Source organism: Cebidichthys violaceus, unplaced genomic scaffold (assembly GCF_023349555.1).
Source record: "Cebidichthys violaceus isolate CVI_PGR_0920_01 unplaced genomic scaffold, fCebVio1.0.p SCAF_39, whole genome shotgun sequence".
Taxonomy (NCBI): domain Eukaryota; kingdom Metazoa; phylum Chordata; class Actinopteri; order Perciformes; family Stichaeidae; genus Cebidichthys; species Cebidichthys violaceus.
The window spans coordinates 1,688,139-1,707,280 of NW_027176583.1; the positions used below are offsets into that span (position 1 = coordinate 1,688,139).

Sequence of the window (19,142 nt, forward strand, 5' to 3'; positions counted from 1 at the left end):
CACAGAGGAGCTGCTCTGCATACCGCTGATGGATGACCACCTCTGGGCTGATATGATTAAAGCTGCTGCCGGTAACATTTTAAATGTGATTACTTAGAGACAAGCAGAGCCCCTCAGAGAGAGTGTTCAACAGCATCACGCTCTCGGTAACAGATTTGGACTTATCTACACTATCGTATCTGTTTAGCAATGTCCAATAGGGAAATTATATATTCCAACAAATTAACACCCTTCAAGGGTGAAGGGTGACGGAGTGAACGGATGTGGAAAGATGAGATGTTGTAAAAATGCATTCAGCTATAAACTCAGGCTGAATATTAATTGTCTTAATTCCATTATTCACATTGTTTTCTGGTGGAGAACGATTAGATTGTTTGACTGACATCTGGCTGCATGTTTCAGATGACGTACAAAACATGAAGCACGTCTTCATCAGAGGCTCTGATGATGTACTCTGGTCTTCAGAGCTCTGTCTCTCCATCGCTCCTCGTTAGATCTCATAAAGAGGCTACAGCTGTTGGAGAGCTGTTCTGTTGTTTCAGTGGTTTGCAGAGTGCAATGCGGAGCTGATGTTTGTAAAAGGAGTTGCGTCTTCAGCGGCCGGGTGTCCGGACAAAGTAACAACATCTGCCGGTGAGGCTCCTCTTCATCCGAGCTGGAGGCAACAGATGCTGCCAAAACCACCTCCATGGAGTTGTCCTGTCTTCAGATTAAATAGATCGTGACAGATGAATAATACTAAAGTGTGTCTTGAGGGACGAGTTACAGTTGATTCACGTACTCCTATAAGTTCATGTCTGCACCGCAGCATAATAAGCTGTAAACACCATGTATGGCCGATCAATCCGGGGCCCCTTTGCTTGCCTGCAGATTCCCCGTGGTAACTGTGGTCGATATCTCTGACCTGGATATCCAGCTGCGTTCCAACACCATCCTCGTCGATACACAAATTCATTACAGATGATGCCTGTAAACAAAGCACTGTGATGCGGCTGCTGATCCATAATGTTATTTAAAACAGGAAAAAAATATAGAATTGACGGTGTCAGCTTTTGAACGGTAATGAAAGTAGGTTGGTTCACATCCAAATGACTATCAGACTCTAGCCTTGTTTGGATCTCATTGTGTCCTGAGCTTAGGCGGTGAAAGTGTGTCACACTGCAACAGCTCGGTTGCCCTGTTGGTGGCCCGGACAACTAGGGCAGACAATTGAAATTGGGCAAAGCCAGAGGACAGAAAACCCATTGGAGATCTGTTGTACTGAGCCTGACATGGTTCACTTGTGCGTGTCCATTTCAGACGATGGTCTCAGGCTCGAGTCTGTACAGAAAGGATCACCGAAGACTGCGCGAAGTCGGGAAAAGAAATCGATTGATATGGCTACTCTGCGGCGCCAACCAAGAGCCAGAACGGCAGGAACTCGTCAGGACCGTGGCTCCTGCTCTTCCACCGTGTCCTGCCCTGTCTTCTCTGGACCGTACAGTGACCACGAAGAAGACCCGCCGCTACGCCGCCAGTCCTCTCCTTTGATACTGAAGGGATCTCTGTCCAGTTTACACAGTTCTATCAGCTCAAGCCCCAAAGGTTCCCTCTCTAGCCTCCAGGGGTCTGCTCCCTGCCTCCGAGGATCATTGCCACATCTCCACGGATCTCTGCCCTGCTTCCGGGGCTCTTTATCCAGCCTCGGGGGATCAATCTCTCGCTTTAAGAGGAGGTCGCTGGGAAGCCTGGACAACTCCAGCCCCAGCCCCAGTCCCAGTCCCAGCCTGCACAGTGGCAATGGCAGCTCTAGTGATGACGACAGCAGTTGGGACACTAACAGCTGGAGCTCAGGGGCCACCTGCCTGCTTCGGACTCCTGTTAAGCAAGATAGCACTGAGGCATTGGGTGAAAAGTCTCACACCACTGACCATACGTCTGCTATGGCCAAGGCCGAGCCTGAAATCATTTACCAAAATCTTATCTTCTCACAGTCTGCTGCTAAAACTGAAAGTAAGGGAGATCGTGCTCTCGAGAGAACTTCTGCAGAGCTAAGGAAAGACGTGGGGACACAAAATGCGTCCTCCTCCTCCAGCCTGAGCAAGATTGCTGCCACACCGTCACCGCATCAGTGGGACGACAAGAGCGAGGACCGGCGCAAGTTCTCGCAATTTCTGAACGAGGTGACGTTCAGAGTGTTGAAATCTAACCCTAACCCTTCTCAACAACAGTCCACCCTTCGCCATGGCTACCTGTCTCCTCCACCGCAGCTGCCGTCAACCCCATCTCACCCATCACTAACAACCACACTACTGCATCCAACACTAGCAAACCTACCGCCGCCGTCTACATCAGCAACAAACCTGTGGTACAGCCCGACCAGCTCAAACCTGCAGACCATCAAGGAGTATGATTGTAAGGACATCGCCAGCTCCATCCACCGGTGGAGCAAGACTCTGCCCAGCTGTAAGATCTTGGAGCCCGGGGACGTGCTGAGGAAAGTGAAAGGGGAAAGTCACTTGTACCCACAGCGCGACCTGGAGCTATGCACAAACATCCAGCCCTCCACCGGCAGACTTTATCTAGAGACAGACATTGACAGCGTGAGGCGACTTGATGAACTGGTAGCTAATGGCAGCCTGGGGAAAGAGAGGAACGGAAAAGCACCAGAGAAGGTTCTGGAGAGAGGGACGGAGAGGGAAAACAGGATTCCATGGGAGATAAATGGATGCTCGGGGATGGAACGAGGGAAGGAGAGGGAGAAGAGAAGAGAAAGTCCCTGGGAGAGAGACAGAGGGATGGAGAAAGGGAAGGAAAAGGATAGGAGTAGAGAGATGCCTTGCTGGGAGAAAGACAGAGGGATGGAAAGAGGAAGGGAGAAGGAGAAGAAAATGGTGTTTACCAGCTGTGAGCCGCCTCCTCCTCAATCAACTTCCAGTGGACGGAGTAACGCCTGCCCCGTCTTCAGCTGGCCGGAGGGCTTTCCCAGAATGTCCTACAGAACCTCTTCACTGCCCAGACCTGTAAACATCACTGTGAGTACCACCACGCTTTCACCTTTTTACCCATCGTCAGGCTTCTACAGGGAAGTACATACAACACTAGTGTATATATATATATATATATATATATATATATATATATATATATATATATATATATATATATATATATACAGTTGTGGTCAAAAGTTTACATACACTTGTAAAGAACATAATGTCATGGCTCTCTTGAGTTTCCAGTTATTTCTACAACTCTGATTTTTCTCTGATAGAGTGATTGGAACAGATACTTCTTTGTCACAAAAAACATTCATGAAGTTTGGTTCTTTCATGACTTTATTATGGGTTAACAGAAAAAGTGACAAAATCTGCTGGGTCAAAAATATACATACAGCAACATGAATTAGCAATTTTGGTGACCTAGAAAGTTGTGTCAATGAAATGAGCTTCATAGCATGGCCTCTTAACTTCTTGTGAGTGATTATGAGTGACTACAGCTGGTGACTTCTCTGAGGCCATTTAAATAGGGCTCATTGGATTCAAACGCACACAAACGCTACAATGGGAAAGTCAAAGGAGCTCAGCATGGATCTGAAAAAGCGAATCATTGACTTGAACAAGTCAGGAAAGTCACTTGGAGCCATTTCAAAGCAGCTGCAGGTCCCAAGAGCAACAGTGCAAACAATTGTTTGTAAGTATAAAGTGCATGGCACTGTTTTGTCACTGCCACGATCAGGAAGAAAATGCAAGCTATCACCTGCTGCTGAGAGAAAATTGGTCAGGAGGGTGAAGAGTCAACCGAGAACCACCAAAAAGCAGATCTGCCAAGAATTAGAAGCTGCTGGAACACAGGTGTCAGTGTCCACAGTCAAGCGTGTTTTGCATCTCCATGGACTGAGAGGCTGCCGTGCAAGAAGGAAGCCCTTGCTCCAAAAGCGGCACCTTAAGGCTCGACTGAAGTTTGCTGCTGATCACATGGACACAGATAAGACCTTCTGGAGGAAAGTTCTGTGGTCAGACGAAACAAAAATCGAGCTGTTTGGCCACAATGCCCAGCAATATGTTTGGAGGAGAAAAGGTGAGGCCTTTAACCCCAAGAACACCATGCCTACCGTCAAGCACGGTGGTGGTAGTATTATGCTGTGGGGCTGTTTTGCTGCCAATGGAACTGGTGCTTTACAGAGAGTAAATGGGATAATGAAGAAGGAGGATTACCTTCAAATTCTTCAAGATAACCTAAAATCATCAGCCCGAAGGTTGGGTCTTGGGCGCAGTTGGGTGTTCCAACAGGACAATGACCCCAAACACACATCAAAAGTGGTAATGGAATGGCTAAATCAGGCTAGAATTAGGGTTTTAGAATGGCCTTCCCAAAGTCCTGACTTAAATCCCATTGAGAACATGTGGACAATGCTGAAGGAACAAGTCCATGTCAGAAAGCCATCAAATTTAACTGAACTGCACCAATTCTGTCAAGAGGAATGGTCAAAGATTCAACGAGAAGCTTGCCAGAAGCTTGTGGATGGCTACCAAAAGCGACTAATTGAAGTGAAAATGGCCAAGGGACATGTAACCAAATATTAGCACTGCTGTATGTATAGTTTTGACCCAGCAGATTTGATCACTTTTTCTGTTAACCCATAATAAAGTCATGAAAGAACCAAACTTCATGAATGTTTTTTGTGACAAAGAAGTATCTGTTCCAATCACTCTATCAGAGAAAAATCAGAGTTGTAGAAATAACTGGAAACTCAAGAGAGCCATGACATTATGTTCTTTACAAGTGTATGTAAACTTTTGACCACAACTGTGTATATATATATATATATATATATATATATATATATATATATATATATATATATATATATATATACATATATATATATATATATATATATATATATATATACATACTAGTGTTTCCTCATTGTGCAGTAAGAGTAGACTTAGATTACCTGAAGCGAGGAGCCAAATGAATGAGATTACACAAGCCTCTGATGGTTTCACTCAATCTTCATTCAAGGCTTTGATGAAGTGCATTGCATCACACTCCTCCTCATCAGGATCATCTTCATCTTTGAGACGTATTAGACGTGGATCATTTACGTTTGGTGTTTTGCTTAATTGGGTCTGACGCATCAAACACGATGATTCATGACAGTAACAGGAATGGGCAGCGTGGACGATGTTGTGCTGCACATGTAATGCAAACAGAACACATCTCCTCGCTTAACTGGAACAGGAAGCATGACCTGCAGCTGGAGTGAATCTTTCCTCGCTGAAAGCACATTTTCACATCCAAGATGTCCTCAAAGGAGCGCTCTAAAGGTCCGTGTTGCTTGTTATTTAAATGCATTAGCGTCTCTCTGCCCTCCAAACATCCAACAAAAATGATCGCAAAGGGAAAGCATTGGTCCCTTTTGGCATGCAATATTAAAAATACATCCACTCTTATTTACTCGGAGTCAAAGGGAGGAGATGGCTCAGGTTTCAAACCTCTCACGATGCTGCTCGGCTGGCTGTGTGAAGGTAGCTAATGCATCAATAATTTAAACACTCTCCATCTTTTTTTTTTTGTGCTTTTGAGCCTCGGGCTTAGAAACGCCACTCGGCGCTCTGGCCTCTCCCGCCCTGCTGCACCGTTGTACCGTCGCTCTGGTGCTGACCGGGTGGACCTACAGACCAGTGTCCAACAAAGAGGAAGCAGGTGGACGTTTGGGACGGAGCTTCCTGATTACATGTCTTTCACTGAAGGGCAGCTCCCTAGCAACTGTTCAGCCGTCGAGTGGGTGTCTCCGCATTAAAAGGAATACGTTACGTTTTGGCGTCGGTGCCATGTGTCAGGACACCGTTATCAGCAGCAGCAGCTTTATGAGTGCAGTGCAGAGCGGCGGCCATTAGCTGGATAGTGGGGCGCACACACACGCACACACACACACACACACACACACACACACACACACACACACACACACACAGGAACCAGCATGCACTAACATGCTTGTGCTACGTAAACAAAGCGGATTACAACCCGAACAGAAAGGGAGAGCAGCTTCCTTCTGCGCTCTGCTTTGTTTTATATGAATGCTTTATAAAGTGTACTGATAGCCTACAAGTGTACCACCTGATGCACTGCTGGGTGTGGTCAGAGGTGTTGTAACCACACCCACCAGTGATGTCACAGTGTGCCGACACACCCCGGAGAACGTTTGTGTTTGTGTGTGTCTGTCAGCTGATCATATCTGGAATGTGACCGTGTTTTATTGCAGCGTTCACAACCGTTACTGATGTAACAGAACCAGAACCAGAACCAGCGTGGCTGTGGTAGTGGTAGTGGTCAACCTTTTCTTTAATATTTAGACACAGATTGTTCCTGTAATACAGCAAAATAAAGGCTAACATTTAAAAAGAAAGTCCTGAATGAATGTAGCTGCAGCTGCAGATTATCATTCAGCGATGCCTTCCAGGAATGTCGATCCACTCCTCCTCCTCCTCCTCCTCCTCCTCCTCCCTCCCTCTCTCTCTAGGCGTGCCCTCCCCGCACAGAGGGATGGAGGGATGGAGGGATGGAGGGATGGACAGAGGGGATTACTGAGCGTTGTCTCATTCAATAGCTGTATGAGTCATCCTGCTGTTGAACTCGCGCTGTTTGTAACACCCACACAACACGGTGAAGCACAGCACACACGTGCTCACAAACACACACACACACACACACACACTCACAAACACACACACACACACTCTCACAAACACACACACACACTCACAAACACACACACACACACACTCTCACAAACACACACACACACACACACACACACACACACACACACACACACACAACTCGTGTGTTGAAGCCGTGTACCTGTAACGATAATTAGACCAAACTGGATCCTCCACTATCAGTCCTAAAGGCTGGAACTGCCTGTAAGCTGACACACACACTGGACACACCTCGACGCAAGCTAACCCTCTGCAGCATTAACAACACAACACACACACACACACACACACACACACACACACACACACACACACAGTATCTGACTTCCTGAGCTCTAGAGGGAGAACATACGTTTGGGGCTTATTTTAGCGCTGTAGTATAAGAGTCAAATATATGTAAATGGGTTTTTTTCTGGACCTTGGCTGCACATGTGGGCTCTGCGAGGTCAACTGTGGTCCACGGGATGCGTCGAGTAATTGGTTCTGCACCAAAGAATTAAGCCGAAGTGAAAGTGTAAACGGTGAACGCTCTCGTGAAATCCATGTCATGCATAATTCATCTGTAACAAACAAAATGTGTGCAAACAAGGAGCTGTTCTCACAATTATCTCTGGGAGAGAATACGCTGAGCGGAGCTGAGCGTCGCCTCCATCTTCTGTGACATGTTGCATGTTGTCTTACAGGAATAGTTTTCGGTATTTGGGGATGTGTGTGTTTGTTTGTATTCATTGGTTTCCATTGTTCATGCCACGCTAAGCTACCAGGCTGTTGGTGGAAGCGTCATATTTAACATTTGTCGTGTTTTCTACTTCTTCTTTTTTAAATTGACGTGCATACGGTTTCGTTAGCCGTCCTTCTTTTCCTCCCAGAACTTTCCGTTTCCTGTCGTTCATAACTCGGGGTTCTCTCCTGTATGTGAGGCTGCCTCTAACCCTCGGGCACTTTCCTTTCATTTCTGCAGAACGCAGCATTTTTCTTTTGCACTGTTCATCTGTCACTTCTCGGTCCGTCTCTCTCCCTCCTCCCGCTGTCACTTAATGCTCTCACTACTAATATATATATGTGTGTGTGTGTGTGTGTGTGTGTGTGTGTGTGTGTGAGAGAGTGAGAAATAATGGATATATTTGTTTGCGGAGACGTAGCCGCTCTGAGAGCTCGTTAAACACCAGATAAGAGGTGCTCCTCGCCGGGTAGCGGCGGCAGCAGCGGCGCCACATAAATCTGCTTGATAGATAAATCTAATCATTCACCCTCTCTCTCCTTCTCCACCAGGAACCTGATGGAGAGATGCAGCGTGACACAAGGTGAGCCACTTTCACTTCTCCCTCCTCTACCGGCAGTGACACCACCACCACCACCAGCACCACCAGCACCACCACACCTCTCTCTCCTTCTGTCTGTTCTCTCCATCACTCCAATAACCCCTCCTCTTCCTATACACCTCCTCCTGCTCCATTCAATGCTCACCTCTCTCTCTCTCTCTCTCTCTCTCTCTCTCTCTCCCTCCCTCTCTCTCTCTCTCTCTTTCTCTCTCTCTCTCTCTCTCTCTCTCTGCCTACCAGCCTGTCTCCAGTCAGAATTAGAAGAGGCTTTTTTCTCAATGCATGCCGCTCTGAGAGGGACGCACAGCAACGTGAATGTTGTGATCTTATCTGGAGAAAATGAGGCGAAAAGCATGTAAACGGTAAGGCGAGAGAGAGGAGGAGTGCATGCCTGGTTGTGTTAGCCGCTCGGAGATAAGTGTGTGTAGTTGATTTGTCACACTTGTAAAAGAAAAACAACGGTTGCTGGAAGTAGCTCTGCCATCCGGTCCATGTGTTGCATAGTCTGTCACAGAAGGGCTGGGTGTGCTGCTGTGCATTCAGCAGTGCAGCGCGGTGGAGAATATGAACACATGTTGTGAGTAAACTGAGGCTTCGTGTCACAGTAGTGACAGAAAGAGCCGAGGCTGCTGAAGAGCGTTCGGCTGAAGTAAATCTGCGTTTTCTTTCTGCTCAGTCGACTCGTTGGGGTTTTATTGGCGTGAGAATAACGAGGCGGCGAATGTTTTCACAGCCCTCAATTAACTCTGCTGTTCATTCGCTGGGCGTGATGAGACCTCAGAGAGGCAATTATGGCTGAACAGGCGCGTCATCGGAGAAAGTTGTTCCCATTGAACCTCACCTCGGACAGACTGAGAGAAGAGAAGCCTGTCCTCTTCTACTCCGTGAGTTTGAGGACACAATACTTCATGCATGAATCATGAAGGCTTCCTCCATATGTTGGTGTCTTTATAATCTGCATGTCAGCATAACTTCATCATAACAAGTCAGTTGCTTTGTGGAGATGATTCCTGTTACATAATTACAGCAAACAGCAGCTTGAATGAGGAGCAGAGGGGAACTTCAGATCTCTGAAGAGAGCTTCAGACGAGAGAAAAGTGATCAGTGAGTGATCACCCTTCAGCACTGATGTGTTTAGTGTTATTTGCAGTATAGGATGTAGTTAATGTATCATTACTTCAACCATGGCAGTACAATTATTAAAGTACCGTTAAGCTTTACTACAGTGCTGTACATGAGAGGCAATGCTAGTGTACAAATACATCTTTAATCATAATCCATAACAGAACAGAAGTATTTATTCATTCTAACAGTCAAATACTGACGTGGATCCAGAGTCAGTTTCCTGAAATGATTCTTGTAATAGATAATAAACCAACAACTTATCACCAGAGGCTGTTTTTGTTCTTTACTTCTACGCTGATGGAGATTGATGCCAAATAAATTGAGATCATTTCACAGAGTCACTGTCCTCACAGCAGAGTAAACAATAAGAGAAATTCACACTAAGAGAACACAAGCTTGGATATATGTGATTGTATCCGGTTCATTATTGAAACTTCGTGGTGAGTCACGTTTCCCATCTTGTGCTGATTATAATATTTGTGAGATTGCTGTGATTGCTTTGTTTGGATGGTCAGAGTTCTTCTAATGCTGATCTGTTATCTTGTTCCAGTCAGACAATGAAACTCTTCTTTGAACTTTAAGCACACATTTAAAACAAACAGAGGAGTGCGTCATCTTCTTAAAGTTAATTCTGTTCCTCTTGAGTCAAACGACGCTTACTGAACATTTCACTTCTCTTATGTTTTGCACTTCATCGGCCTGAGAGGACGCTTGTTAGTGTGAGCGCTACTGCAGCTGCTGAGTGGAGCTCTGGATGAACTGGGGACAGTGATTAAAAGATTAAAAACAGCCAGTTCATTAAAAAGCACGAAGAAGAAGAAGAAGAGTTCTGGTTCCACTTGACCTGCTTTGACTTTTAATTAGGTCTCTACAAATGTCTCCGCTTACCTTCACCGGCGGTGTCTACCCATGATCCTCTCTGTGAGGAACACACCTCAAGAGGCTCTTTCTATTTGTTCGTCTCTCTCGTACGTAGCATCCAGAAGCAGATGCTGTACGAAGGCTCCCTTCAGGTTAGCCCGGGGCAGTTTACCCCCCCCCCCCCCCGCTCGCTCGTTCTTCTGTCTAATTATTTCTGAGACGATGAGATCAGAGATTTATGCGGGAGTAATTTGTGAGGGCGGACTACTGTAGCATCTGGAAATGGTTGAAGAGGGATGTGCCTCGCAGGAGACCCGAGGGGGTGTCTTTGTGTTGTCTTTGTGTTGTCTTTGTGTTGGAGTGTTGCACGTGTTTCTGCATTCTCTGGTTCAGTCACATGTCTAAGGCTTAAGGCTCCTTCTCTCTTTGACTTCCCACCTCACCACCTCACCACCTCACCCGCCTCCTCGCTGCCCGGACTACTGGAGACACGCCTGTCTGCCACACGGCATTCATGAGGCTCTGTCAGGACCAGCAGGACAGGGTCAGTGGAGCGACGTAGGCCTCTGGAGCGCCGTTCAGTAAACACAAAGTCTGCGTCAAAACAGTAGAATCTGTGTTTCATCGTCACATGTAACACACAGAGGATAGAGCGCTTCAACACATGGGCTTCAATGTAATCTCACTGTCTGCACACAGGCTCTTTCAGCTCTGATTAATTATTCCTCCTTTGTTCTTGCAGCTTATTAATGCATCAGCTGTAGTTCTGATCCCTCTTGTTCGGGGTCACGGTTCAGATGCAGGTCCTGTTACAGGATCTGCTCTGTTGTGTGTCGGGATGCAGTGAAGCGTCCTTTCACCGGACGAGAAGCGTTTAGTCAAACAAACAAACGAAACGCTGCTCTTTGACGAGCTACATGTTGAACACACTGAGCACCTATTGCGGCCGTCACGCCTCAATAAAAGCTTGATTGCACCCCGGAGGGCTGAGCGTGCTGCTGTATGTTCAGCACTCCGCTGGCAGCCGAACGCTTGGTGGATCTCCAGATGTCCACCCTGGGCTGTGATGATAAAGAGGAGAAAAAGCCTTGAAGGTGGAAAAGCGCAGGATCCTTTCAATCAAGGGAAAAATGTGGTCATCAGGGCCCTTTGTGCTTCTTTGTGCTCTGCAGCGCTGAGCTGAGCCACCGATGCTGTGAAGGTGCTGTAGACCGAAGACTCTGAATTCAGATTCAGAAGATGTGTTTAGTAGTTTATTCAAATCCTCTGTGACGTCATAGTGACTGACCAACACGGCCGTCCATTTATTAAGAATAAAGATAGAACTAAATACAACATGTACCGAGCGTGAGCCAGTCCACCACCACCATCATCATCATCATCATCATCATCAGTTCATAACTTTAGAGACACTTCTCCGTCTCCGTCTCCGTCTGCGTCTCGCTCTCCTTTCTCTTCCAGCCGGAGAGCCCGGGCATGTCACGACTGCTGTTGTCGTGGCAACCCCGGTGAGGACTGAACTCATTCTGTTTGAGAGAAATTTAACAATGGAGAAATGTCCACACACACGCACACACACACACACACACACACACACAGGTATAGATGCATGTCTCTCTGTCCATTGTTTGAATGGGTATGAAGGGGGACCTGAACTGCTGGCCACACAGTTCTTTATTACGTACTTCTACAATATGAAACATAAAATATGAATCAAGTTGACTGAATTAACGTCACCTTCTTGAATAGCTGCTGTAGTTCTTACTGCCAGGACAGCTGCTGTTAAGACGACACAAGGAGGTGAGATTGAAGCAGATCTCACATCTGGATCTGTTGTTCTCCATGAAGGGAAACCTGTTTAAAGGAACAGAGGACTTGAACTGAAGTCTGTTGCTTTGTCTTCAGACGACATCGAAGGATTCTTTTCATCCTGAAGAAACGTGAAGAAACGTCAGAACATAACGTCACATGAGGAGAAAAGTGAAACCAAACGGTCCAGATGTTCATTGTCTTCTGTAAAAAGCGTGTTGAATTGAAGGGGAATTATTATTCAACCTCTTTCTCTGGAGCACACAGTCTTTCTACAACACATTTCTGGTTGATTATATTAATTATATATTATAACACACATGCTGTGAGCAGGACTGAAGAGAGATGAAGTGAGTGTTGAGCCCAAAGCCTCATTCAGTGGCTCTTCACAGGGAAACACAGTCTGAAGTCTGAAGTCTTGATTTCATCCATTCTTTGACATTTTATATTTACTTGCAAAAGGAGATGCGGTGATATTAATTACTACCGACAGAACGTCTAAAGTTGACGGTAAACCAGTCAGGTCCAGTATCAGTAGCTCCTGCTCTACACAAGGAGAACTTTAATGCTGTGACTGACGTGACAATGAGGATACATGAAGCACAGCTGAGGGGAGTTTGGTGAGTCACAGTGCAGCAAGGGAGACAACGCTTCATCATTTAGTTCATCCACAGCAGCATGTGGAGTTGGAAAACAGGATCACGGTCCATAGACGGTTCTGAACCGTGTTTGACATCATGGTCAGGTCCGGTACCGCTGTCTGTTACTGTGCATCAGGTTTAACCCTCATCACAGCTACAGTTCATCAATGCACATGTTATCAATGACACGTGATGCAAATGAAAACTGATACTTCAGGCGTTTATTAGACGAAGTTCGAAGCTTTAAAAGTTGTGTTAGTTTCAAACGTCCTCCTTCTACACTCTCACGGTTGAGTCTCTTTTGATGTGGAGACGTGAACTACAGCAGAGATGAACTGCATGGGGATTGCTCCTCAGTTGCAGCTCTTGTCTTCAGGCAGCAGGCTGCGTTGACTCGTCTTCATCGTCGCTCTGGTGACTTCGTCCACGGAGCTGTTGTTCTGGCCGCTGGTGGTGGAGCACAAGAGACTGTTGTATTTCTGGAGTCTTGCGTCAGAAGAACTACTCGACTCGAGTGAAGCCTCCTGTGGTCGACCATAGTTCCATAATGTTGTTAATTATCTCCACTTCTGCTCTCGGTCGGCCTCTTCTGGCTTTGAGGCGGTTTGAGTTACGCAGCATCTGAGACGCTTTTAGAGGAGTAATTCTCATTTATAAAGTATGTATATTGTTTTAATAACACATGCATGAATACGGTTGTAGTTTATCTAAAGTGTATCTTTGACATATCTGCTTTACCTCTTCAGGGTAATACGAGGTGATCTTTCATTTATGCTGACATCCACTAATCTCTTGATTTAAAGATTGAGACTTAGTAATAATAAGTAATAAACCCGTCTGTAAGCTGCAGCATGAAGGCTTCCTGTGTGCAGTGATGACTGTGTCTCTGTGAGCCGCTCACTTAACGGCAGACTTCAGAGGCCATCAGTGGAACGTCCTCGTTGGGTCATAGTGATCAGTGACCTTTAGCGGGTTCCACATTACGTCTTTTGTCTAAATTAAACCGGACTCATGTGACGTCCGTACCGTGAACGACAGGAAGCTTGCAGGCAGGCAGGCTGGGCGCTGGAGTCTGCCTGAAGTAGGTTAAAGTCTGCAGTTTTACAACAAACGTTTTGTTGAAATCCCCGTCGTGTGCATCGTCTGATTATTATGACGAGCTGCAACACACTGGTTTATTCGTGAGCTTGATTTACATATCCGGTCCTGTTGTGAGTTCCTCTGACGGCGTGGAATCAGCAGCGAGCGTCATGAGCTCCTCTGAGGATGGAGATTTCTTACTTTATGTTGATTGTGTTTTCCTTGCCAAACTAAACCCGGGGCCCTTATCCCCTCGGGGGGGGGGGGGGGGTGCAGTGTTCGGTATGCACCGCAGGAAACTGTGCGGTGATGTCTGTACATGTGAGGATGGGCTCTATGCAACAACACTTCTTTCTCTTTCCCTCTGTGACTTGCCGATAAGGAAATGGCCACTGCCACCATATTACCATTGTTTTCCAGAGGCGGCCATTGTTTCCTGAGCCGGTGTTGAAGGGAGATTAAGAATAATAAGTAGCGGTGCCATTAGACATCGCGGCAGGCGACAACACGTCTGTTCCGGCTTGTTGTTGAACCGCCACTCTGCCACTCTGCACGGACCGATAAGTCGTGCTGCTGGTCTCTGTTGATGCATTCATGCTTACTTTTAAGGACGAGAGATATTGGTGTTTAAAAGGCAAATATATGCACTTGTAGAAACGTATGCGCTCCAGATATGTTGTATACTTTTGGTGGTATATTGACAGTTCACTAGGCATAGAAAAGGCCTCGGGGGTGAGGACTAACTGATGTGTTTGGCTGCTGTTGCTGGGAAGAAAACTTGCCCAAATCCCCAAAAAAGAACGCCTCAGAGCCGCTCAGCCTAGCCTCTGATGCCATGCAGGACCTGCTCCACACAGTGAGGGAACACTACACAGGGGCTGTGCTGGTTGTGTGAGAGGACCTTTAATGTAACCTAACGCCACTAAATGTAGTCAGCTAATGAAATGCTCTTTGGAAGTAATGCACGATTAGGTTACTGCAGTAAAGCTATTGTTTGCAGCTCACATGGGAGCAGATAAGCACGGTGTTTAATCCATTTGACTTCCTCCGCTTGTGTCTTTGCTTTTGGAAAGGCTAATGAAGATGCACCACCCTCCACCCTCTTAATGCTCGTACTACAGCCAGCTGCTGGAGCTCCGTGCTCAGGAGAGGCCTCTAGAAGTGCTTTTATTTTAATAGACCTTATAGCTAATGGGCATTGTGTCAATAAGACCCATTGAATGCACATGCATGAAGACATTATTATCATCCTGGCTTCATATGCTTACTAGTGGCAGGTAATCAAGTTGTTACGGTGCAGGAGAGTTCAAGTCCTAGACCGAGAGATGATGAAGGATGTAAATCACACACACACACACACACACACACAGTCATCATAACACTGATTTATTGAGGAGTAATCTCTCTGGTCAGCTGGTCAATAACTCACTTTTCCATACGGTGCTGTAGTTTGTAGAGAGAAAAGTAAATGATGAAAAGGTGGCTCAATTGATGAAGATATGTTGTAATCAGTAATTCAAAGTACTGCATGCTGTTTCAGTTTGTTTACTGAATTTTTCTAATGGAGCCCCCCCGCTGTGCTTCGTCGTACCGAACCGGCTCATTTTCTCGATGCATCCCGAAAATCTCTGTTTTTGTCTGGAGTCCACAGAACAACATGTGCTGCTCTATCTGTGGGACTTCAAAGCCGCTTCTCTCTGCTTCTCTCTGCTTCTCTCTGCTCTCTCGCCAGGGTAACCGCAGATAGCCGACTCCTATCTGCCTCCCCAGGCCAGACTTAGAGCTCTCACTGTCGGTCCGTGGTTAGAGTTCAAACTCGGCTCCGACGTCCAGCCGACCAGCAGCAGCCGAGGCCAGAGAGAAAAATATGAAAAAGATATACATTGGCAAAACTGCCCTCAAAACACAGAGAAATGGTTGCAAACATCAGAAAAGAAGGTAAGACGAGTCCGTCTGGGGAGTGTTCCTCTGAACATCAGCCTCCTTCATTCATTGTGACCAGAAGGGACTCTCACCGGGAGCTCAGGTCCATTAAGGAGCCATTAACAGCATCATGTTGCATCCATTCATTCCCATCACTCATCTTTATATCTGTGGTCGTGTGTCGGCTGACGTCTGCATCCACGCCGACGCTCTACTGCACTCAACCAACAACAGTGTAATACATCTGGACACAAATCCATTGTAGTAGAACCCTAAAAACAGGATCAATGGCTGTGCAGTCAGACCTAATTAAAGTGGCATTACGTAGTGAGAAGAGCCCGGGGCGATGTTCACACGTTAGCTGCTTATAATAGCTCTCTGGCTCTGTGCCATGTGACTCGACCACGTCGCTGTTAGACGTTGTAAAGACTGGTTTTGGTTGTAGCGTCAGGCGAGCATAGTGAGCTGAAGCTGCAAACCTGAGCCTGCTGGATACGCAGACTCTTCAATGACTCATCCGTCCGTCTGTCAAACATTTATAAAGGAACTATTCCACATTTTGGGAATTACGGTTATTTGCTTTCTTTGCAAGAGGGAGATTTAAAGACAACTGTTGTGAGGCAAACACATGACAGAAGTGCTGTCAGTCACCTTCAACCAACACAGATGTTAAAGGTAGTCCATCCCTCGTATTGACACACATATAGAAGTCTTTCTGCAGACACCGTATTCTCCCTCTTTACTTCCGGCTTCCTCATCGAGGCTCTGGGCCGAGGTGGACTTGGAGGTGCACTCGTTGCGTCTGCTGGTTGGCAGCAGCGCTGAGCCATAAAACTTCTCCGTGAGCCAAGTATCCATCAGTCTGGCAAAATGCTAAATCCCCCAGAGCTCCCACAGCCACTGCTCCCCATCTCCAGCCTTCCATCATCCCCATCCATTCCCTCAGTCTGTGTGTGTGTGTTCATCCCCCTCACTCACACCTGCATGTTGGTGCTGTTGAATCAGTGCTATTGTGGCCTCTCACTCACTCTCTCTAACGCTCTTTCATCCTCTTTTAAAGCTCGCTCGCTCACACAGCCGTGGTCCATTCTGTATGTTCTTCTTCTATGAATCTGATATGAACCTCCCTCTCACACAAACACACTTCCTCTTTACTTCATAGTGTGTCTGTCCTCTCTGTCTCTGTGTGTGTTGTTTTCTCCACAATAAAAGCACTTCAGTTTTGTGACTCCGTCCTCCTGTGTTCTTCTCTCCGCCGCACGTTCAGCTCTTTCCACGACCACAAGGACGACCTCCGCAAGCGCCTGTCGTACACCACCCACAAGCTAGAGATGGTGGAGACGGAGTTTGATTCCACCCGACAGTACCTCGAGACGGAGCTGCGACGGGCCCAGGAGGAACTTGAGAAATTTACAGAGAAGCTACGCAGGTGTGTGAGCACATGTGCATGAGTCCAGGGGGGAAGCTTGTCTATTTATGTGAAGCAGAACTGTAACTTCCCCGTCGGGAAGAAACGCAGCAAAGCTGTGCTGTGTCCAAGCATGTCATTAAAGGCCTTTTTGTTAACTGTAACCCAGATCGTGCTCTCTCACTATTGAACTATATTGTAGTTGTCGTGTGCAGAACTTCCTGTCATCCAGGGTTTTGCAGAATTGTCCAGTAAATATGTTTGCAACCTTTTGACTTTATTAACTAATTGGCTGTTTCTGTATCCTCAAGCCCCCAATTCACCTTCTTTCTGTCGTCTTCTTGTTGCATCATTAATTAGCATCTACATGCTTGTACAATGTGCTGTTCACGTGAACTAAAGGAGCTGTATTTAACATTCAGAACATGAACATTGCAGTAAAATAGTGGAGTCACGCCCCCCCCCCCCCCCCCCCCCCCCCCCCCCCCCCCCCTGTATGTGTTGTTATCTGAGCTTCTCCTTGCTTTGTGGACGGCCGTGTGTGTTCTAGTGCATGTGAGCGTGACCCACCGGTCAGCGGTTACAGCTGATGACGCCGTGGTGGAAGGGCAGCACACAGTTAGTCGTCGAGAGGCCATCTTTAAACTCATCCCTGAAGCTCGGACAGGAGATGAGGAGGCCGTCCTGACCTGAGCCTGATCCTCTCAGGCTCTGCACAACCTCATCCCGACCCTCTTGTGCTAGTTTTAAACATCTGGATGATAGGCGGAGCTTGTTGAAGACAAAGAGTGGTGCATGACAAACCCAGGTCCTGTGCTCTCCATTAATCGGTGATCTGTTTTCATTCTCATTACGTCGCCTCTGTGCCGGCTCCACTCTCTTCCAGGTCTTTGTTTTATGCCGTGTCTGTCCTCCTCGTCTCCACTGCTCACTCTCCATGTCTGTCTGGTTAATGGAGCCATAAACGCTGGTTTATCAACGCTCTCTCAGGCCTGCTAGCTAATATTAAAATGTGATACCGAACTGAGAGGTGACATCATAAAAAAAAACCCGTTGGGAACAAGTTAACAAACGGAGTAGAGTTCCTGTTCACTAATGGACCGGACGTCCACCGAAGAGCAGCAGTGAGAGAATGAATATGAGAAATACAAGAGAGAAATGAACATGTTAGAGTCAGGACTAAAGGTCTGCTTATGTGTGTTTACTGACATCCAATCAAAATGAATAGTTCTTAGTGTTTTATGATCAAACCTGATGTATTATTGTACTCATTTCTCTGTCTAAAATGATGTGGAGATTACAGGTGCTTATTTCACTATGAACAGTAAAACACTCTGGGAATTACCCACAAGTCATAGCAGCGTGACGTTAAACACGGGGTAACCAGTGGACGCATGGAGACGTTAGACAAAGAGGACGGCTCAGTGTGTTCAGCTGTCTTATTATATTACTCAGAAACATTAAGGATTAAAGATGGAACACAGAATAAACTTGAAATCTTGGCCTCTGAGTTTTTCACGTGTTGTGGTTTGAATTCACATCGGGCCATAACAATGATTCTCTGTTCGTTTAGGATCCAGAGCAGCTACGCAGCTCTTCAGAGGATCAACCAGGATTTGGAGGACAAGATGCACAGGACGGTAAGAGACGGGTCCTGAATCTATCAGGTTTAACCAAAAATATGTAAAACGACCTCAACCAAAATAAAATGTAAAAGTCGGGTGTAATAAAACATTTAAGGTACATCACACGTTTCTTGTTTGTATCCGATCCAGCAGCCTTTACCTGAAATAATCATCAACACCATTTATGACTTTTTGTGACAAAATACAATGAAATGTTTTTTTCAACATGTTATACTATGACTGTTTTTTCACTTTTTTCAACATGCTATACTATGACTGTTTTTTCACTTTTTTCGACATGCTATACTATGACTGTTTTTTCACTTTTTCGACATGCTATACTATGACTGTTTTTTCACTTTTTCGACATGCTATACTATGACTGTTTTTTCACTTTTTCGACATGCTATACTATGACTGTTTTTTCACTTTTTCGACATGCTATACTATGACTGTTTTTTCACTTTTTCGACATGCTATACTATGACTTTTTTCACTTTTTCGACGTACTATACTATGACTGTTTTTTCCATTTTTCGACATGCTATACTATGACTGTTTTTTCACTTTTTTCGACATGCTATACTATGACTGTTTTTTCACTTTTTCGACATGCACTATGACTGTTTTTTCACTTT

The 19,142-nt window shown here is 46.0% G+C and overlaps 1 protein-coding gene across 3 annotated transcripts in view; it reads left to right on the top strand.

Moving 5' to 3' along the window:
* The first annotated feature begins 8,318 nt into the window (after positions 1-8,318).
* The window catches only part of LOC137884624 (brain-enriched guanylate kinase-associated protein), a 42,961-nt gene continuing 32,137 nt past the window's right edge, over positions 8,319-19,142 (top strand). For 2 of the 3 annotated variants that reach the window (XM_068726489.1, XM_068726491.1), the window contains exons 1-4: positions 8,319-8,394; positions 15,281-15,486; positions 16,739-16,900; positions 18,453-18,519. In XM_068726489.1, coding sequence (XP_068582590.1) covers positions 15,416-15,486; positions 16,739-16,900; positions 18,453-18,519 — 300 coding nt within the window. In that variant the 5' untranslated portion in view covers positions 8,319-8,394; positions 15,281-15,415. The remainder of the gene's footprint in view (positions 8,395-15,280; positions 15,487-16,738; positions 16,901-18,452; positions 18,520-19,142) is intronic. The other variant, XM_068726490.1, reaches the window with a different exon arrangement.